The following is a 22,571-nucleotide window of genomic DNA, read 5'->3' as shown; positions in this document are numbered from 1 at the left end:
AGTATTTTTATTGGTTTTAATCACCGGATGTTGATTGTTGCCCTCTGTGGGCAATGCGGCTCCTGGAAAAACCTCCTGAACAATGAAAACTTTAGTAATTCTAACTGGAAGAACTTTCAGCTGGTTGCTATCTGCAATCCCAACACATTCATATCCCAACTTGTCAAATATTGCTGTTCTGTCAGTGGACTTTCACGTCTACATATGACATGCTAGGCATGGTTACATGCTTTGTGTCTTTTTAAGATACACTTACATTGTCACAGGAAATGTACAGTTTCTGTCCGTTAGATGCATGCAGTCTTTTTCAAAATGCACTTACAACGTTGGTAAAACACCTCATATTTATAGTCATTTCCTTGTGCAACAAAAGCATGTGGTTCGGTTTAGAAAAAAAAATCATGGTTTGGCTCAACATTGACACGAGAAGCGAACACCGGGCTCTCAAGTTGGAAGTCCAGGGTTTGCTGGATGGACAGGCTGCCCATCTTCACCACTAGATGGCACTAAAGCTCCCTAAATCTTACACACTGCTCCTTTAACATGAGTTCCTCAGAATCACTCCCAAGGTCCCATTTTCTTCCCAACACACTGGGTGAGGGCCTACTCTCTCTACAGCCTCCCCCACCCCGCAGGCCCCCAGTACTTCCTGCCCTGTGCATATTTTTACGCCCCTGTCATATAGACCTGCAGCGTCAGATTTGTCCAGATCAATATAATCGTGGGCATGGGCGCCTGAATCACCTGCAGCTCTGCATGTGCAGCTCCAACACATATGTCAGTGTTTATAGACCTGTAGCCTGCGCGGTGTTCCCCTCAACTGTGTCGTCACCACCCAGTCACGACTGGTGCGCGCGTGTACAGCCTATTCCATGATCATGTTCCTCCTCCTCCTCCTACTCTATCAGATACACTAGGGTTTCCCTTTACATGCGACGGCCATGCAATAAAAGCAGAGTCCTCCGTGCAGTGCGGTTTTGCAGCTCCTCCATCACCACCTGGAGTATTCGTGCACCACCACCATGCAAGCGGCGGGCACCGGAGCAGCTGATACCGACGCTACTGTAAACGGTAGCAGCAGCAGCACCGCAGACGTCGACGACAGCGACGGGGCAGGGGAGAGGATGGAGAGGACGGTGCCAAGCGAGCAGCAGGACAGGACCAACAACCAGCAGCAGCAGCAGCAGCAGCAGAAGACGTCCTTATCACCATCCGGAGTGCTCGGTGAGTGTCACAGAAAAACGGTGAGAATACTGACTGTGTCCCGGGAGCGCGCAGCGGGGATGTGAGGAAGATGTGTATTTGTGTTCATTTGCAAAAAAAAGAAAAAAGAGAGATGGGGATAAAGAGATTAAGCTGCTGTGCATGGACAATATGGTGCAGTCACTGACGCTTGATAGACTTCTCTCCACTGAATGAGTCACAGAAGGGGTCAATCGTTTGTGATTGGGTTTTGATGTCGGTGCGTCTTTTCGTTTTCCCGCTACATAGTGCGCATTCCGATTGAGGCAGGCCCGGGAAGAGTCAGGCTGTAGTGGTCCACAGGTGCATGCAGGAGTCACATGCAGCCAGCGGAGGTGCATGTCCCGGCGGCCTGTGCTACACTTTGAAGAGAGTAAAGATTGTGTTGCAGGCTCAGATGTCAGTGTCCGGTTTGTCTCAGGTGTTGAGGACTGGACAGGAGGAGTATCTCAGAGGTGAGTAAGCAGATGACTGGTTATTTTTGGAAATGCATTAAGAGGATTATGAAGCAGCACTGAAAATTAATGTTACTTCTGGGGGCTCTGAGATTACACGTTATGTTCCAGGGCCCCTGTCCATGTCTGCCCGCCCCCCTCCTGAAATGTTGAGTTTATGCTCATCCAGCATTTCTGACAAAGAGGACAGACTCAGGCAGGGTCTGGTCATCTGGGTGTGATCTTATAACCTTTACAGTCTCAACCTGAGCAATGTCACTGCAGTGGTCGCTTTCATTTGCATCTTGACTTCAAGCCAACCAATGTTAACACCCTGGGCAACATCTCAACCAAACTTTTGTGAATCAGGACAGGTGATGTAGGCGTACAAAATATAATATGCTCGTAATGACACTTTCATGCCCTCTCTTATCATGGGTGGATCATAAGACACTGGGCCCCTGGGCACAGGTAGACAAAAGGCCGCACCATCTCTACTACACAGAGTGTGATGGTTTTTCCTCTTTTTTTTCAATTTTTTTGAGTTTTATTTGTTGTTGTTTTGTGTCTCTTTGTAGTCACAATGCATCTTCTTGGGGTTTTGCATTTCTTTATGGTCATATTTTGTCTCTCTGAGGTAATTTTGCATTTCCTTCTGGGCACTTTGTTTCTCTTTTAGCTAATTTCGTATCTTTTTTTGGTCATTTTGTGTCTCTGAGGTAATTTTGTATCATTTATGGTCATTTTGTGTCACCTTTAGGTAATTTTGTGTGTCTTTGAGGTAATTTTGTGTCTCTTTCTGGTCATTTTTGTGTCTTACTGGTCATTTTATGACTCTTTCAAGTGATTTTGTATGTTTTTTGGGTCATTTTGTGTCGCCTGTTGGTAATTTTGTGTCTCTATGAGGTAATTTTGTGTCTCTTTCTGGTCATTTTTGTCTCTTACTAGTCATTTTATGACTCTTTGAGGTAATCTTGGGTCTCTTTCTGGTCATTTTGTGGTTGCTTTGCCTGTTATTGTAGTTATTCTGTGCCTCTTTGCAGTTCCTTTGCATCTTCTGTAGTCAGTTTAAGTCTCTCCCTGGTTGGTATGTGTTAATTTGAGTGACATTTTGCAGGTGAAGGCCAGTGGGCCCATTCAGTAATCCATCTAGGTCTCTTGCATCTGCCTCAACAACATTAGTGCGATTATATGCTTTGTGCCTGTGGTTTACTTGAGCGAGTGATCATCATGCAGATAAATGATTATTCTAGAATAGATATTTAAAGTGCGAAAGAAAACAGGATGTTTTTAAAAACACTTGTTGGTGTTGTGTGATGAACTCAGTCTGCCAGCTGTGACATGAAGTGGAATGCACTATGTTGGATGAGATGACCGTGTATCAAGATTAAAATATCAGATTTACCTTGACATAGTCTTTCGTATAAATTAGTGCACTGATTTTCTGTTTTCTTGTTGGCTCACTGCGACATAAACATTTTTGTTATTACAGTGTGACTGGTTAAAGACTGTGGGCTTTTTGTTGATTGGTTGGTTGAACTTCTGGGTAGATTGATTGTTCAGTAAATTTAGACACTCAGACATTATTGAAAAATGTGATATGAGCCGGACTGGCAAGACATTCATAATGTTGGTAATTCAATAAATGAAACCGAGTGAAAAAATAAAATAATGGATGTAGCCTCTGTGATGTCACGTGTTGGTTTGTGGACTCCCATTTTGAAGCTTGAGTATGGCATTTCGGCAGTCACCATTTTTTTTTATTTTTATTTTTTTGGAGCCAGAGGTGGCCATGTTTGGACACTTGGCTGGAGCTGTGGAGGAGCGAGGGGTGGATTTGACTCATAAGCCCTTTTTACACAGAGATAGTGCTATAGGGCGCTACAGTATGCCAGCATTGCAGCATTGGCCTCTAGTGTGACATATAACATATGCATCAGCAGCGCTCTATAAACAATAACAATGACATGGCATGGCAGCAACATTACCGTCCCTGTTAGATGGCAGCTGATCTCGTCCTCTGTTCGGAGGGTAAGGAGCTCTCAGACCTCATTGTCTTCCTAAAGTGCGGACACTCTCGGCTGTTCTTCTTCTTTGAGTTAGCTGCTAGCTGATATCAACTAGTTTTTAAATCTCCCGTGGCGGGCTGTACGTTTAACACATCATCAAAACGTCACAGCAGTGCCATCCTGGCTGTCCCTGTTACACAGACATTTTTTCAGCACTGTTACTACCTCCATTCCAGACTCAGAGGTAGGACAAGTCTGTAGCCTCTATTCCACGATCATACCTTTTATACATAATGGTAAGGCAGCAAAACGGCATGATATTCCTGCCCCGAACAGGCAGTGTTAAAGGGGCTATAGACTGAAATGACACCCCGTGTGACCAGTGATTCCCAACTGGTGGGTCTTGGTCCAAAAGTGGGTCTCGGGTCCATTCTGAATGGACCACAAGTGACTCACGAACGTGTCAAGTTTGTAAAAAACACACTTTATTTTCAAGCACAGTAAATTTCCGGCACAGAGCTTTTACTTTGAAGAGCTGTTCCTTGCTGTAGAGTGAGTGATTAACAGACAGCTACATGACAGAGACAGCAAACTAGCTCAACGACATGGCCAAACGCAAGTATGATGCTCAATACGTTGGACTGTGTGGACCAGTTGGGAATCACTGCCGTAGACGGCCTGTCATTCAAAGTGGCCCCATTCTTAACTTTGTGTAACTTAAGCTTTAATTAAATCTGAACAGGTGAGTTATATAAAAACTTAAAGCTATAGTTGGTAATCCTGTTCAGAAACACTTTTTGTTATACTGGGTGAAATGGTCCTTCCATCCTGAGAGTAGTCAATACATAATGTTTTCAGAAAAAGGAAAGAAAAAAATCCGACCTCTGTGGCAGCTGCAGGCCTGTAAAAACAAAGAGGACAAACCAGAGTCAACCAACATCGCAGCTTTTGAACGGTGGAGACAACTGAGGGAGCTGAAGGGCGTGAAAAGTGATGCAGAGGTTGCTGTCTTTCTGTTAGACAGGTAATTATTTGTTTTGCTTTGGGGGATTTGTTATTTTCATGAAATATGTAACGTTAGCCAACTTAGCTACTTTTGTAGCTTGTATTAGCCCAATGCTAACATTAGCTTCTCTGTCGGTGTACTGCAGGATGTGCATTCAAGTTTGTGGGGGCGTGGCTTTGGACAGAGCACTGAGGAGAGGGGGAGGAGGGGGTGGAGCTTAGAGGAGGTGCCACTTTCAAATCTTGCTAGCTCTCCAACATTACCAGCTATAGCTTTAAGCTTCTGTACAGTTGTCATGAAGGGGGAATTCGTTGTAAGACCAAAACTGTTTATTGTACCAAGCTGTAAACATGTTTATTTCTGCTGTATATTTGGGTATTTTAATATGAGGGTCTGTGGGGATTGACTGGCTTTTGGAGTCAGCCTCAAGTGGCCATTCGAGGAACTGCAGTTTTTGGCACTTCCATACTAGCTTAATTTACAAGCCCTGGAGGTTGCGGCTTGGTGCTTTTACCGTTACATGCATATTATAAATATCATGAGCAAAGAATAAGTAAGACCTGCACACTGCTGCCACAAAAGTTGAATAAAGATGTTTGATCCAAGTAGGACTGAAATGTTTGTATGTTTGTTTATGGCAAATTATATGTCAAGCCTCACAGCTGATGTTCTCAGTGTTGGACTGGGTCTGACTTAGAAACAGCTTTGTATCATAAATTCCGAAGCATGATTAATTATTAATGATATTTTCTGAAAAATCCATGACGCAATTAAAAGCAATAACAATTGATTTATTGCCTAGCCTAATAGGAGGCTTCATAGATTGCGACCTAGGGCAACGAGGAAGAATAAAAAAGACATCTAGTATTCAGCATATCCAAGTTCTTTGGTCTGAACTAGCTCTGCTGCAGAGTCATATTAAATCATCTCATCATAAATGGGAATGATGTGCTGCTGCCTGCATGTCAGATATATCTACACATCTTGTGGCCTTAATGAGCATTGATGTCAAAGAGACAATCACTTTGAAGTGTTCGAAACATACAGCAAGTGCAAGACAAAGAAAAAAAAGCTGTCAGTGTTGGTGACTTGGCTTCTATTACACCATTATGTGACACACACACTTTGGCACACACACACACACACACACACACACACACACACACACACACAAGCAGTCAAACACAGTTTAATCAGCAGAATTGCTCAGTGATTTATACATCTCATTATATTTCTAAAAGCATCTCCACATAAACTCTGCTGCACAATAACACGGTAACACGATCCTGCTGAATTGTTCCCTGACAGTACATTAAGTGTTTAATACTGAGTTGGCGTGTAGGTGTCAAACACAGTACAGGAAGAGAGATGTGACAGAAGCAGCTCTCTATAGGAGGGATAAGGCATGTTGAAAGTAGGTGATGTGATAATGCAGTTACGCCACAGAACGTGACGTCCTGATCACAGACACGTACTGAAAGAGTGTCACAGGGCGATTTGGCAAACAATAAAGCTATCAGTCACTCACTGCCGAGGTCTATTGTGGCTGTGTGTGACGGAGAGTGCGACTTTTAAGAGCGAGAACCAACGTGTGAAAAAGGAAGCTGCAGAAGTGATGACTGCAGAGCTGTAGTGTGGGGTAGCACTGCTGCGAAGGCCTGCTGCTTTGTCTACGTTTAATGGTTTTAGAGGCTGACTTGAAAAACTAGCTTGTTAATATTTACACTTCACCCGATTTACAGATCTGTTTGTTTACAGCATATGCAGCGCAGTCAACCTTCACGCTGGCAGAACAAATATTTTGAACATTTTGGTCCTTTTTTCTTATCCCCCATCGTCTCCATGACAGAGCAAAAAATAGGAAAGGACGGAAAATATGGCGAGGAAAATACATCAGTGATGAATGGCAGAGCGATGCTAATGACTAACCTGTCATCTGTGTCCTTGATCACCCTGATGAAAAAATATCACCATCTGTCTGTCCCCCTTTTTCTCTCACACGCACTCAGTCTGACCCTCTTTGTCATTTATTCTCTGTAATCATTTTAAACTTTATTAACTCCTGCTGCCCGTCTTTTTTCTTCTAGATAAATTGTTCGGGAAGCGCCTCTTGCAGGCCAGACACTACATTATGTCTCGTAAGTCCTGGCTGAAGATGGTGCCCACTGAAAACTGTGATATCCTGATGACATTCCCAGGTACGTTCGTCCTGTGATGAATCCCTCGCTGTAGAGAGAACGGTGCCTCCTCATTAAGTGTCTTTGGCACTCAGACGCATGACTGGGACTTAAAAGGATCCCTGGGGACAATTAGATCTCATCCATTTACTGTACCTGTATCTACAGATCTGCAGTGTCTTTTAAACTGCGGTTCTTGGCATCAGCGTGTGACTTGGACGCATTTCATCAAACGACACTGAACAAAATATAAATGCAACTCTTTTGTTTTTGCTCCCATTTTTCATGAGTTGAAACAAAAGGTCTGATAGTTTTCTATGCACACAAGCTGCACACATTTGTTCACAAAACCCGTGCTAGTGAGCACTTTGCCAACGTAATCCATCCACCTGTCAGGTGTGGCATATCAAGGTGCTGATTAAACAACATCATTTCCTCCACAGGTGTGTCTTAGTCTGGTCACAATAAGAGGCCGTTTACATGTTGCCGGCTATTTTCATAAATGGACGTTTCACCGTCTCCGTTTTCAAAAAGATCTTCGTTTACACTTACCCGTGTATATATACACAAGAGCATGCCAAGCCTGTAGGTGGCAGTGTAACGAGAAGCTCAAGCCTTCCATGTATCCATTGTCACCATAGCAACATAGGTCGCACTTTTTACACAGGCGCAAGTTCCGGCGCATACTGTGACGTGGGCTGCCTATAACTCCGTTTATCTCCGTTTACCTCAGTTTACATGCAAACGCGCAACCGGAGTTTTCCAAAATCTCCACTCTGGTTGGAGTTTTTAGAAAGATTCGTTTTCAGAGGAGAAATCTCCGTTTGCATGTAAACGAAGGAAGATGTCTCCGTTTATCAAAATCACCGTGTACGTGTAAATGGCCTCTAAAAGGCAGCTCTAGAATGTTCCTTTTATCGCACAAAGCAGTGACACAGATGCCGCAAGGCTGGATGTGGAGGGTCTTAGCTTCAGTGGTTACACATAGTCTGCGGTTACGAGGATGGTTGGATGTACTGCAAAATTCTCGGAATCAACATTGGAGTTGGTTTATGGGAGGAAAATGAACATTTAGTTCATGGCAACAGCTCATGTGGACAGTCCCGCAGTCGGCATGCCACTGGCACGCTCCCTCAAAACATCTGTGGCATCATACTGTGTGATAAAACTTGATATTTTAGGGTGCTGTCAGACCTAGAGTTGTCTTGCTTATGTCCGAATCGGGGACTAATTTTGTCACAAAGTTGTATCATTTCCTAGAGCTGGTTTGTTTTCCTTCAACCGTATTTACAAGTGGACCAGATCAAATGCCTTGCACGAGAAAGCTGCTCTTGATTGGTCAGAATTTCCATGTGGGAAAAATCCAGGAAGTAAACCAAACGTTGAAGAAGAGTACACTTGCAAGCTAAATGTGACACTTTCTAATGTCACAATGGAGGGACAACTACGCAGGTTGATTTTAGCGCTGCTCATCGTGGACTATATTGCTGTCATTGTTCATTTTAGTCAAACCATACAGTTTGAAAATGAGGCGCGGCTCCAACTAGAAAACAGTGTTTTGATGCATTGGATGTGCTGAATGTGCATATTAAGGCGGTACAGGAGGAGGTGCACATTAATAATCCTCCAGGACTGTAATATGCTCATGTTTAACCCAAACAATGTGTCATGTGACTGCAGTTGGTTCAGATCCAGGTCGGAACACATTCTCACCATAAACGAACCGCACCAGAGTTCATTTGTAACCGGACTAAGACCACCTCTTCAAGAAGGTCTCAGTCCGGTTGTTTTGGTGCACACCTGAGTGTGATTGCTGTGTTCACACCTGCCCAAATGAACCGCACTTAGGAGACAAACAAACTTGAGTTTGATTGAACCGAACCAAACAGGGCAGGTGTGAAAGCACTCTTTAGAGTGGCCTTTTATTGTGACCAGTCCAAAGCATCATCAGTCTATGGAAACAAAGGGATAACAGATAGATAGATAGATAGATATGCTGCGTGCAGTTGGCTGAATCTGCTGGAATCAGTCTGGGTTGTCACTCGCCTTCTCAACCTATAGAAAAAATGTTTGTGATATATGTAGACAGGGATTTAATGGCAGTGACCTTTTCTTATCACCAGCACCCCACTGCTTCTGGGCCTTTCTGTCAGGGCCATGAGGGATGGCTTAGGTTCAGCCTCTATACGCAGCAACAAACTCATCATTTCCTGCCTTTGGCAAACATGTAGGGCTGAACCAAATGTCATTTCTTTTGTGTTCAGTGCTTCTATTGATTGCTGATCGATTGTTTTCGAATGAAGCTCAGAATGTCTGTCGTCATATTTTATGTCGTCAAACCCCCTAAAAAATCCTTAAACAAAATTCTCAATTTGAATAAAGTGATTGATTGGATGAAATTAGTTTTTGTTAATTAAATCAACTTTCTTCAATGGATAAATGTAATTTATATTGCTGTTAGACCGCCCCATTAATACAGGTGCATGCCTTCTTTTGTATGCGGCTAGCAGGAGATTTGTGATCGCAGTGAAAATATTGTTTTTTAAAGGCCAAACGCCAACAAATATGGTTTTAAGCAGAGTATTCTGTCAGACAAAATCATGTTGTGAGTTCTGGAAATGATTATCTTGAGCTTTACAACTCTCTCAGATATTGGAAACGCTTGGATCACATGAGTTGGAAACGATCCTATCCTACACAGCCAACACTCAAATCTAATTCTACAAATAGTATTATACAAACAATATTAGTGTAGTCTAAACTTCATCTGCAACTATGCAGAAATACCAAGTTTAAACAGAATGAATAGACATGCAAAAAACTGTGCAGTATTAGAATGTTGATTTAGAATTTGAATTTCATGTTATGAACGAAGCATCAAACATTCGGTGCATCCCTACAAACAAAGCAATTTAAGAGAATGTTGACAAATAAACTGTTGTTTTAAAGTATGTATTTGATGCTCATATTTACCGTGGAACGTAAAATAAACAGTTTTTTCTCCCTCCAGATACAATCGATGATCACACTCTGCTGTGGCTCCTGAATCAGATTCGTGTCGGAATCCCACAAGTCAGCATTCAGGTTCGGCAGCACAAACACACCCAGGCACACGCCTTCTTCATCACGACAACATTTGAGAAGTAAGACTCCCAAACTCACTCTCTGACTGTGCATGCATGTGTGGGCACTTGTGTTTCTGTCTTTGTTTGGACTTATTTAAGTGAAGACACTTAGCTAGTCCTTACTTATCTGAGTGACTGATCAATGCTGGTACTTTATTTTAGGTCTGAGGTCAGAGTAACGGTTAGTCATGGTGATTTGAATATTATTCCTTGATCAGTGGAAACATTTCACGTCAGTATTAAACTGCATCGAGGTGCAGCAAAACTGCTTGATTGAAGTCAAGTTAAACCCAATTTTACAGCTGTAAATGTCCAAAACAAACATAAGCATGTGTGTATTTGTGTGTATATTGCATGCGTTTGGCAAAAGGCAATACATGGATATGGTTATGGATGTTTTTTAAGACTGTTAAAAAGTCTGGCAAATTAAAGAACAGTTCAGCATATTAGAAGATGAGCTTATTCACTTTCATGCAGAGAGTTCAATGAAGAAATTGATACCACTCTCATGTCTGTACACTCAGCATGAATCTACAACCAGGGTTGGGCAGCATAGCGTAGCATAGAGTGGAAACATTCAAAATTCAGCAGTTTCAGCATGTTACATTTGTGTTTTTGCACGGATTAGACAAATTAGTTTTAATGTGTTAATCAGTGAGCTTTAGAGGTGCTGGTAGAGACATTTTTTACCTTCGGTCTGTTTCCAGTCTTTATGCTAAGCTAAGCTAATCAGCTACCAGCTCTGACTTTGTATTTAATGCGCAGACATGAGAAGGGGTGTAAGAAAATACTGATATGCTTGAGTATCGCGATTTTATGTCTTATGATATTGTGATAGATTCTCAAAAACACTGTATGGATTTTGAATGAATAGTTTCATGGCAGTGGTTTATCTTGTGTTGGGTTTAAACCCAATGTAACAAGACATTGCTAGTGTTTGGTAGGGAGGGTACAAGGAGTGCTCTGCTTTAACTGCATAAAAATGTAAACTTTTTAAACTCACATTTTATGCAGATGGTGGTGTGTTTTATTTTTAAAAAATCGCATCATATCGCCTTGCTTACAGAACCGCAATATATTGCAAAATATTGATTAGAGATGGACCGATTTATTGCCTAAACATCGGTATTGGCTGATATTTGCCTTGTTTACTGTCATCAGCCTATTGGCAAATAAGATGACATGGCCGATGTTATTCTATTGTGTCATGCTAATTTTGCGCAGGCTAAAAAGCAGGGCTTGAGACTAACGGCATCCCATCGCCTGGGGACAATAGAAGACATGTTTAGGATGAACAGAGATTCTCCTGAACAGAAGCAGTAAACTCACCATCAGCGCATCAGAGGACACACCCTATAGGTGCCAGTTCACCTCCTGGGCACTGCCGAGGTGCCCTTGAGCAAGGCACCAAACCCCCCAACTGCTCAGGGCGCCTCACCCCCTCACTCTGACATCTCTCCACTTTGTGCATGTATAGGTCCTGTTTGTGCATGTGTGTGTCTTTTGGACCTGTGTGTAATTGACAAGCAAGAGTGAAAACATTTAATTTCCCCTCAGGGAGATTAATAAAGTAAATAAATTTAAACTTCCCTGATAATGCTACATTCATTGTGAACAACAAATCCTTGTTAAAATCAGCAGGAGGAGAGCTAGTTAGCGTGAGCTGTTAGCAGCCAGTGGAGCTAACAGCTAATGGAGAATGCACTGAGTTGATGAGTTCAAGCTCTGTTAAGTTAAAATAAGTATTTGGCGAAGGTAGATTTTAACTTTTTTATGATTAGCGGTGTAACGATACATGGATCTGGATCGATATGATAATGATTCAATGATCAATGATCCAATATCATCGATGCAAGGTGAAAACATCGAAACATATCACCATCTTAAAGATACACCTTCATTTTGAAATTCCCATGTCGCGCTTGTGTTACCATCTCTGTAAAAGTGTACCGTCTTCCAAAACATTAAAACAGGACAAGCAGCTTAATGCCAGGTAGATAATAGCGAACAGCCAAAAACAAAAAAACAATGAGGATATTTACTGAAATCATTGTATCGTGGCAGACTTCATGATATCAGGAAAATCATATTGTCAAAAAGAATCAATGTATTATTGTAGGGTGATGACACTTGTGATTTACACCCCTATTCATGATGTGTTCAAATGTAACCTTGTAAAAGGTAGGCTTTGGCGAGAAACTTTCAGTGCATCCCTTATATTGAATCATAACCCCTCTACCATGATACATATTGTATCGCCAAATACTGCCAATCCACAGCCCCACACATGAGAGACGTATCAACATTTGGTCTCCCAAAATGTCAAACTGTCCTTCAAGCACGCTTCAGAAAATTCTGAATGAGTTATCATCCCGTTACCGTTGTGCGTGTGTCACAGTTTGTTGTGTGCGACTTAATGCACTTAATCTTCCAAACATCTGCAGTCCAGCAGCTACACAGTGTCGGTGCTCCATCAGGTTTAATCCTGCTGCTCTTTTACCCCTTTCTCCTCACCCTCAGCTTACTGCGGGGAGCCGAGCAGATGGGCATGCACAAGGCCGTCAAACCGCAGTTTGGCGGCGGGATGCGGCGCTTTTCCTGCGAGGAGGACAACATCTATGAGAACATAGAGAGCGAGCTCTGCTTTTTTACATCGCAGGTTAGAGGTCTAAACTGTGGAGGGTGTGAGCCGTATGTAAAAGCTGTTTTAATGAGATACATAATGTTACTTTGGTTATTAAAGATTCTTTTTGTCTGTCTTATACTGTTATATTTCAGGAAATAAATATCTACATTTTACTGTCATCTTTTCTTTCTCTCTCTGACTGTAATGTTTTCAGGAGCGTCAGGGCATCATCAAGTACTGGCTGGACAATCTGCGAGCCAAACAGGGGGAGGTGCTCCACAACATTCACTTCCTGGAGGGACAGCCAATCAGTAAGCTGTCATCATTATGATTATTTAATGCTGTTTTTTTTCTCACTCGTATATCTTAAAGCCTCAGTGCTTTGTGCAGGAGGTTTCATATGTAACGTTATATGTCCAGATATCACTTTAGATACCATGTGAAAGTTTCATGATCTGTTCTCTGTAGTTCCAGAGCTGGAAGCTCGAGGGGTGATCCATCAAATGTTTCCTCTCCACGAGCAGAGGATCCTCAACCAGCTGATGACATCATGGGTCCAGGCTGTGTGTGAGAGGCAGCCCCTGGGTGCGAGACTGTTTATACCAAGTCACATTCATTAATGCTGTAAAATAATATGAGTGTGTTGTTAATGTAACTGTTTGAGACATGATCATTTTCTTCTCAGAGTCTAATAAGAGCTGTTTGCATTGTCATCTGCTGTGTAGACGATATCTGTGACTACTTTGGAGTGAAGATCGGCATGTATTTTGCCTGGCTGGGTTTCTACACTAACTCCATGCTGTACCCTGCTGTCATCGGCTTTCTGCTCTGGATACTCGCTGAGGCTGACCAGGTACCTGACACGTCTTCTATAACAAGATTAGTTATCTTTCTAAGCACATGAAATATTGCTGAATATAACTGTGTCTCAGTGCCCTGCATAATAAGACAAAGGACAGAGAAAATTATAAGATAATGAACCCAAGGACAAGACGTGGAGCAGCATCGACAAACAACACGGAGGCTCTGTAGTCGGAAATAAGACAAGACAGCAAACTTTATTACTCCTTTTAACCTTGACAAAGGCAGCGCATAGTGGATCCACTCCTTCAGTTCTTACCTTTCACAATAAAAGCCCTCGACATATAAAATGTGTAACACTTTACTCATACACTCCACTCAAACCTTTTATTGAACAAGTGTTGCCTCTGTTGCAAATTCACATTGCTGCAAATATGAGTAGTTTTGATGTAAAATATTCTTAGGTGAGTATTACAAGTTTTATTCATTACGGCTTCAGAGTAAAGGCCCTAAGACTAGGGGTAGAGGAAAAAAATTGATAAAGCATAGTGTAGTGGCTTTCAACAAAACTAAATGTTTAAACAAGCAAGCAGGGGCAAACGGGTGAACTTGTTCCCAACATGTGTTCTGAGCTGACAAACCAATAAATATACAATACAATATACACATGCTCACCATTCAGTTTTACATGCCAGTACTTCATGCTTTTCGACCAAAACACGGTCAAAGTGTTTGCTTCCCATTCCGCACACCTGACTCTGACTATTAGAATAATATAATCAATTGCTTTTCCAGTCCACTCGATACATTTTACTGCTGCAAAAACTGGCTGGGGTAAAATGAACAGACTGAAAACTTTATCTTATTAGTTAAAACCATTGAAGTTTTTTTCTGGTGACATAATTTACAGTTGAAGAAAGGTTATAAATGGCAATATATTTTATCGGAATACTCAGCATATCGCAACACATTTAAAATCCCAATAATACAGTCCCGTGACTTAAGTATCATGATAGTATCATATAGTGGATCCTATGGTGATCCCCACCCCATACTCAAAGATATAAAACAAACCTAAAAAGTTTTTTTTAAAACAAAAAAAATCTGTAACAAAAAAAAAAAAAATTTAATCAGCGTATGCTCAAACACAAAGAAGCTCAAAGCCAAAAATATTTTCTTAAGCACAGGAGTGACTGAATGATGATTCTGTGTGTGTGAACACTTCATTAATGAAGCTTCCAGACTTTGTTCTAAACTTCAAGTGCTTTCCGTATTGCATACTTTTTCTTTTTACTTTCAGTATGTACTACAGCTGCTCTTAAAATGTATGTACTCTCATAACATTACGCCAGAAAACCATGCTCAGACCAGATGTAGTAGAACATTCTGGTATTTTTGGCATACTGCATTTGACATACTGTGTATTGGGACATACTAAATATTTCTCTGGCATACTATATAGTATGATAGTGTAGGTATTATAACGCACAGTTTGTTTAGGATTATACTGGCATTTATCTGAATCTTCAGACTCTTGAGAGAACAGAGAACACACACAGTTACATGGAGTTTTCCTCTGTTCTCTTGAGTGAAAATGTAATTAGCTTTGTTGCCTTGTTTTCTTTTTAATCTCTAAAATCCAGATTCCAGCACAGATGTTCTCTCGTCTTATGTCAAGATGATGATTTGTTGATTTGGTGAATTTGCAGAAACTAATCAATCAAAAAAAGGAAATATTACTGAAAATCACTGAGATTTTGTCTGTTTTGATGTCTGTGCTCGTACATTTTATATTATTTCCTTTGTGTGCTTTGTGAAGACAAGAACAGAGATTCACAGCACGTAGTACCTACACAGAAAAACAGTACCGGCTTTGGCAACTGAAAACTGCCTGGCACGATCGTACTCTCAAAGGTTATATAAGTATCTTTTGATTCTCTCATGCTCGCTCACAGACCAGCCAGGATATCTGCTGTGTGGTTTTTGCCCTCTTCAATGTTGTGTGGGCGACGCTGTTTCTGGAGCGCTGGAAGAGGCGAGAGGCGGAGCTGGCCTACAGGTGGGGCACCCTGGACACCCCCGCAGAGTCCTTGGAGGAGCCCAGGCCGCAGTTCAGGGTGAGGATTGTTACTGAAATTTGAGCATTGAGCGTGAATGAACAAAGCAGCTGCTGTTTTGCTGTGGTGTACAAAAGGTTTTGTTCACCACCAGCTGTATTTGTTCAGATCTACTCCCAAACATTCACAGTCACTTGTCAACAGAGCGGCAGATTTCTCACCAGGTGTCCTGCATCAACTGTCACATTACATAGAATATATTCTCATATTTCAATATACCAACTCCACTGTCCTGCAGTGTTTGTCAGTCTGGCTGAGTGGTTTATCAGCAAGCAATTGCGCAACTCTACTGTGGCTGGAGCAGCTCACAATACCAGGAAATGTGATCGTTATGTTTACAAGAGGAGTGTGTCTTCACGCTCCACGTGCTCTCAGAGAGGAGGGGAGCAGGCGGCCTCTCTCCCGCCCCCCACCACCTCCTGTAGCATGGAGTGAATAGAAAATCAGGGGGAGGGGATGTGGGTGACCTGTTTGAAAAGGCATGTGGAAATGGGGTGAAATATGCCCGGCTAGCTCAGTCGGTAGAGCATGAGACTCTTAATCTCAGGGTCGTGGGTTCGAGCCCCACGTTGGGCGATAGTGTTTTGGAGAGGGACTTCTAGCCAGAGCAACATGGTAAGTAAGAGTATGACTGATAGGAAAGAAGATGTGGTATGTGGTCCACCACAATCACATCCTGAATGCATGTCAGCTCCTAAAGAAAGCTGAAAAGACAGAGCAGCTATATCGATGTAATACTCCAGACTATAAAAATGATTGTAGCCATGTTGTCACCCACTGGTTTGTAGAATCTTATTTGGAAGCCTCAAATTTGGCATTCTGGCTGTCACCATCTTGGATTTTTGGTTTGGTCCACATTAATTTATTTGTGGTGCACCACCACAACATTAGCATGTGCTGCCACATATAGATTTTCTAGTTTTGGAGCTGCCTCCCTTCCTCTCTCTCAGCAGAGCATACTGTGGGCACAGATGGCATAGCAAAGCATCACGCGCAGTGAGAGCGAAATTCAACGATTTGTTCTGCCTTTTTTTTTTTTGTCAAAGCTACTTTAGATGACACTAGCCCCTTTGACACTGCCAGATTTTCCGCGAATGTTGGGCCATTTTGCCGGCAAGCTGCGAGCGTTTAGACACACAGAGCCGGATTGGCGAGTTGATCGGAGGTGCCCAGTTTTACGCCTCGTAGGGTAGTCATATTGGTGGAATCTTTTTAGTTTAAACAGACCAAGGCGGCCTTCCGCAACAGGAGGGGCTGTTGATGACGCCGCACGTGTGACCCACTGGCGGCGGATAAACAGGAAACAGCTGATAGCAGGAATTAGCGAGCAGCTAGTGGCAAGAGGGAAACGCAAACCTGACAGACACTGTAGGGGCAGACTTACGAGAGAATCGCCAAAGGACTGACCAGCCGCGGCTTCCCTCCAACGTCATTGTTTATGCCACACGCTGAACTACACGTTTTGTTACTTGCTCATGGCCCATAGCCTCAAACCTGTGTACCAGCTGCACAATAAATTTTGCTTTAATTACCTCCGCAGCAGCTGCTCCTCTAATCCATCGATCCAATGCTGCTCCGATCAATCTGACCACAAACTGATCGAAGGAAGGTTTTAAACAGTCAGAAAAGGTTCCACTTGCGCTGTGTTCATGGACCTGCAAAGACATCTGACTTTAGAGAAGGGGCACAGAGTGATCACAAAGGAATGCACACTAGGAAAAAAAAAAAAGGTTTGCCCCGTGGACATCAGCTACCGCCACACATAGAATCAATTGCTGTGGGAAACATGAGAAGTGACCATAGTTGGACGAGATGGTGGCGATAACCCCAACACTAGATGCTAGTTTGGTTAGCACTGTGCATATGCACCTATGGTTAACTGTGATAATGCTAATGCAAATTTTCGCTAGCAGAAAACAGGCTCAGAACTGTTGGAAAAAATGTACTTATCAGAAAAACTGAACATCCAAGTCCTTAGAGGGAGTTTTAATACAAACGCTGAACAATACTTTTTAGGGTGACCAAAATGTTCCTATTAATTTGCGTGACCTGAAACCCCACTGATACAGCAACAGCTACAGATTTGGCTTACACCTTTACTCTGTGAATCTAGGGTAACAAGACATTCACTCGACATGATCAGTGTTGACACCGTGGTAGTGACCACCTGTCACTTAAAGCAGCCATGCCATTAATTATGAATAACGTCAAGCCTTATTAACATTTAAACAGGCAAGGTAAGGTAAGGTAAACTTAAATGTCCTTGTGAGGCAATTTGAGATACAGACCATAGTCATGAGTACAACAAAACAGACAGTACAATATGAATACACAGAATCCAGCATCACCTACTGTCAGGGGTAAATCATGGACAATTAGTGGTCACTGCTGGTTAAGATAAGCGATAGACGAGACAAAGGACGATCTGTAATGCTTGGTGCTACATTTAGGGAGGCAAAACCTCTGGCCTGATGGAAGCCTCTGAAACTCAGTTGTTGAGAACAAGTGTCGCACACTCTGCCTCCATCTGCATTTCTTTTATTTAGTTGACGTTTTGGCCTTTGGGTCTTCTTCAAGGTCAACAAGCTTGTCGTTGACATTTCGGCCTTAGGGCCTTCTTCAAGATCAACAACCTTGTTAATCTTGAAGAAGGCCCTAAGGCCGAAATGTCATCTAAATAAAAGAAATACATATGGAGCCAGAGTGTGCAACACTTGTTTCCTACAATCAAGTCTATTGCTAGTTTTTGGTATGTGTTACTTTTATATTTTAAGCATCTGAGACAATAGACAGAGTTAATATTATATACATACTGACCCCTGGAAATTGTTGTGAACAGAGAAATTAGCTCTAGAGACCAAACCGTGTTTGCAGCAGGCTGTAGCATTAAGGTCTATGGGGACTGACTTGCTTTTGGAGCCAGTCTCAAGTGGCCATTACAGGCACTGCAGTTTTTTGCTTTTCGGCTTCATTTTTCAGCCCCTGGAGTTTGCCGCTTGTGTAAAACACACCAGACAACCTGAAAATATAAATTGGTGTTTCAATTGTAATGTCAGATGTTTTCTGAAAACTGACATGTAACCTGAGACGCAACAGCAAAAGCAGAAATGCAATCAGGCAAACGAGCAGTGATTATGGATTATGGAGCACATTTTGCAGAAACGTTTCCGATCCATTTTCCAGTGAAGATGATTACAATCATGCACAAAACCAAACATCCCTAATGCTCTCCCTGGTTTCTGGTTTTTCCTCTGCTGTCCCCACAGGGAGTGAAGCGCTGCAGTCCCATAACGGGTTGTGAGGAGTTCTACTACCCACCTTGGAAGAGAGCTCTGTTCAGATGGCTGGTCAGCCTGCCCATCTGCCTTCTCTGTCTCTGCTTTGTCTTCCTCGCCATGCTCCTCTGCCTGGAACTGCAGGTTTGAACAGATAACACAGCAGAAATGGAGCTGATACAGTCTGGAGCTGATAAATGGGGATGATATTCTATAAATGTAATTATTGTGAAGACTTAAAACCCAAAAACATCAATAAAAACATTTAATCAGCACCAAGACAGAAAGAGTGGAACTACAGTTTATCAGAAAAACTCAAGAGGTTAAACAAAGCACATCCAAATACATCTTGCCAGTTCATATTAATTTAATAGTCTCTTAAAAATAGCTTTGGGAATGGATATGAATGAATAGGACTTATTAAATATTTATCATGATTCTAATGCACCTTGCAGGAAGTGGTGATGGAGATTCAGGAGCTACCTGGTATCACAAGATTCATTCCTAAGATACTTCTGGCCATTACTGTGACCATATGCGATGAAGTGTATAAGAAGATCGCCTACTGGCTTAATGACATGGGTAAGAGACACCACATGAACTCTCCAGGCACAAAATATTATCTCTGTGATATATAATAAAGGAATTACATTACAAGACATCAGATTAAAATGGAACATTTTTGCCTGTGATAATAATTATTGGGTAGGCACTCTTTAAGTATGTATGAGTATATTTTAATGCTGGCTGAATACTAATGTAGGGAGCTTTTAGCTATGAGATTCCTGTCCTTTGCATTCTCTATGAGGCAGTTAAAGGAAAAGCAGTCATGTGGTCACTGTCATCCAGCTGCACATTAACAAATGCTTCCCTTTATTTCGTCATCCAGAGAACTACAGACTTCAGAGTGCCTATGAGAATAATCTCATCATCAAGATGGTTTTTGTAAGTCACGCATCCTCCTCTGTTTGTGGCAGATTGGAGACGATTCATCATGACTGAGCATCTGTTTGACTTCCTGTTTGATGTGCTGTGGTTGTTTTGCAGTTTGAATTCATCAATTCGTACCTTAGCCTTTTCTACATTGGATTCTACCTCAAGGACATGGAGCGACTGAAGGAGGTAACAACAACAGTTGGCAGAATCACAAACAATTAGACGAAATATTGGCATCAAAATGACAATATGTAGCTTGTGCTGAGCTGTGGCGACTGGGGACAAAAGTTGCAACTGACTGCTTGATAAGCCTCCTACCCTCCAAAGCTACTATGCCCCTTTTTACACAGAGATGGTGCTATTGGGGCGCTATTAAGTCCCTTCTCCATGCCTTTACACAGAACCAAACAACAGCAGTATCATTACGCTCTGGTGTGTGATTTTGCTTAGTATACCGGTATGGCAGAACAAAAACAGGCGTGACAGGCTTGATGTTTAACACAGCAGCGTCAGTCTCACGTGTGTTGTCGGCAGCACTTTATAAGCAATAACAATGGTGCTAATGTGGTAACACCAATTATTTATCCTCTCTGTTATATCCTCCTGAGACCTGAACTTTTGTTTGGTATGCATTTTTAATTTCTCCTAATTATTTGGGATCAGTAAGACCTGTTAGTATAAAAAACTAAACATTGTCAACAATAATAAAGTCACAGTGTCCTCAAACAAGACATTAATAAAGTTGAAATGTCCTTTAACAGGTTGAATATTCCCCAGTACTTTCTAATAAACAGCGTCTTAGCTCGTAACTGTTGCTAAAATTGGTCAAATTTTGTATTGGCATATCAAACTACAAACATTTTTAATCATAAATAAACAAGTTTCAGTCACTAAATTTGATCAGGTTTTGGACCTTGTCCACTTTTGTGATGGCATTGGCAGCAGACTGACTTGGCAGAGATGGCTGCCATCTTGTTTTTACATGGATTAGTGTATTGTGGTCTTACTACCACCACATGGCACAAAAGAGTGTCTAAGAATGAGGACAAGAGGTCTGAGTTAAGTAGAATGAGGTATAAGGTCAAGTAAACAAAAAATGTAATGTCCTCATACGAGGACACAGAGTCTCAGGAGGATATGGCAGCTTATCTCCTCTGCTCAGAGGGGTAAGGAGCTCCCAGACCTCATTGTTTTCCCAATCTGCGGACATTTTCAGCCACTGTTCTTCTTTGAGTTAGCTGCTAACTGCTATCATCTACTTTTTTAAACCTCCTGTGGTGGGTTGCACACATCACGTCATCAAAACATCACACCCATCCTGCCCATGGTCCCATTCTGCTGGCTGTCCTGTTTATACAGACACACTTTCAGTGCTGTTACTACCTCCTGTGGCAGCTTAAAGGCGATTCATCTCTGCCCCCCCATTCTGGTGGCATAATAGCGTGACATTCCCACCTTGAACAGGCAGTGTAAAAGGAGCTTATGTCTGCCTGGTAAGCTTTCCACTGTCACATGGTTTCTTGGTCATTTCAAAACAATTGGTCCTTGATTTCAGACAGAGGCAGATAGAAGCAGTCTTCTCGATTTTGGTTTGAATGAAGCTAACGTTAGCTATATTAGTTGACTGGAAATGCTGCCTCTGGTGGACTATTGATTTTTCCAGCTGACTCATTTCAAAACAAGAATCTTGTAAACAGGCTCTTAAAGGGATAGTGCACCCAAAAATAAAAATTCAGCCATTATCTACTTACCCAAATGCCGATGGAGGCTCAGGTGAGGTTTTAGAGTCCTCACAACACTTACGGAGATCCCAGGAGAGAGGAGGTACACTTGGACGAGCAGTATGGAGATATTTTGTGGTTTTATGTGTTTTTGGATGTTTGAATCTGGGGCACCGTAAGCCTGCATTAGGTGGAGTTGTGCTGCTACCCCCTCTCCCCTTGGATCTCCTCAAGTGCTGTGGGGACTCTAAAACTTCACCTGAGCCTCCCTCAGCATATGGGTGAGTAGATAATGGCTGAATTTTCATTTTTGGGTGCACTATGCCTTTAAGTACACACTTAAGGCTAAAGCTGCAACAGGCCAAAAGTCAGCATCCTCACCAGTTGGTGATTCATGTAGACCAGGGGTTTGGAACTGAAGGCCCACTTCTGATTATCAAAATATTTCCAAGGACCACCTTCCCAAACAAATGATAAAAATGTTATGCTAGTGTCAGCTGTGAATGATGACTTTCTGCTGTGTCTGCAGCCTGTCCCTCTTTACTTGGTAAATATTCTTTTGGCTTCTCAACACATCCCAGCTGCTTAGTGTTTAAGTGTCTCTGGAGCTTCTACGAATTTAGCGCCTCATTTGACAGCGCCTCAGCATCACTGCCTGTCATTATGAATCCAAATTGAATGCATTTAGGATAACATTTCCTCACCACACACTTTAGCCAAGACCACTAGTTTAGAATCTCTGATGTAGAGGACAAATAGATAGCATCGATCTTTCATTGCAGTGTATAGCAAATTGGTCCTAGCATTACAAGTATGACAAGGAAAAATGTGAGATAATTTCATTATTACCCTGTTTGGCTGCTAAGCTTACCTACTTGTTGCGTACTCATAATTTCAAACATTATTTTACTTTTAATGTTCTAAGAGAAAAGGCTTTTTAAATGCTGCTGTGTAATGCTATTTAAGGTAATGTCGTAGGAGTCGTCCAAGAAAGAGCAGTATAGAGCTCCTAACATTACCCTAAACATGGATAGCATCCAGGTTCAGCTACACAATAATAAAATACTACACTGTACATAATGCTATTCAGCTACTACAGTTG

General features: G+C 42.1%; 1 protein-coding gene and 1 non-coding gene across 6 annotated transcripts in view; both read left to right on the top strand.

Moving 5' to 3' along the window:
* Nucleotides 1–719: 719 nt before the first annotated feature.
* LOC125902565 (anoctamin-8-like) overlaps nucleotides 720–22,571 on the top strand; it is a 29,978-nt gene continuing 8,126 nt past the window's right edge. For all 5 annotated transcript variants that reach the window (XR_007451112.1, XR_007451110.1, XR_007451111.1 and 2 more), the window contains exons 1-12: nucleotides 720–1,224; nucleotides 6,779–6,889; nucleotides 9,879–10,011; nucleotides 12,514–12,652; nucleotides 12,834–12,930; nucleotides 13,088–13,204; nucleotides 13,345–13,472; nucleotides 15,376–15,537; nucleotides 18,804–18,956; nucleotides 19,268–19,394; nucleotides 19,702–19,757; nucleotides 19,860–19,934. Coding sequence is in view for 1 of the 5 variants with exons in the window: in XM_049599019.1 (XP_049454976.1) it covers nucleotides 1,023–1,224; nucleotides 6,779–6,889; nucleotides 9,879–10,011; nucleotides 12,514–12,652; nucleotides 12,834–12,930; nucleotides 13,088–13,204; nucleotides 13,345–13,472; nucleotides 15,376–15,537; nucleotides 18,804–18,956; nucleotides 19,268–19,394; nucleotides 19,702–19,757; nucleotides 19,860–19,934 (1,500 nt within the window). In the remaining 4 variants the exon portion in view is untranslated. The remainder of the gene's footprint in view (nucleotides 1,225–6,778; nucleotides 6,890–9,878; nucleotides 10,012–12,513; nucleotides 12,653–12,833; nucleotides 12,931–13,087; nucleotides 13,205–13,344; nucleotides 13,473–15,375; nucleotides 15,538–18,803; nucleotides 18,957–19,267; nucleotides 19,395–19,701; nucleotides 19,758–19,859; nucleotides 19,935–22,571) is intronic.
* Nucleotides 16,041–16,113, top strand: trnak-cuu (transfer RNA lysine (anticodon CUU)). Its single transcript has one exon. It is a non-coding gene; the product is annotated as a tRNA-Lys (tRNA).

Source organism: Epinephelus fuscoguttatus, linkage group LG15 (genome assembly GCF_011397635.1).
Source record: "Epinephelus fuscoguttatus linkage group LG15, E.fuscoguttatus.final_Chr_v1".
In the NCBI taxonomy this organism is placed as follows: domain Eukaryota; kingdom Metazoa; phylum Chordata; class Actinopteri; order Perciformes; family Serranidae; genus Epinephelus; species Epinephelus fuscoguttatus.
This window is presented reverse-complemented; position numbering and strand designations above follow the sequence as displayed.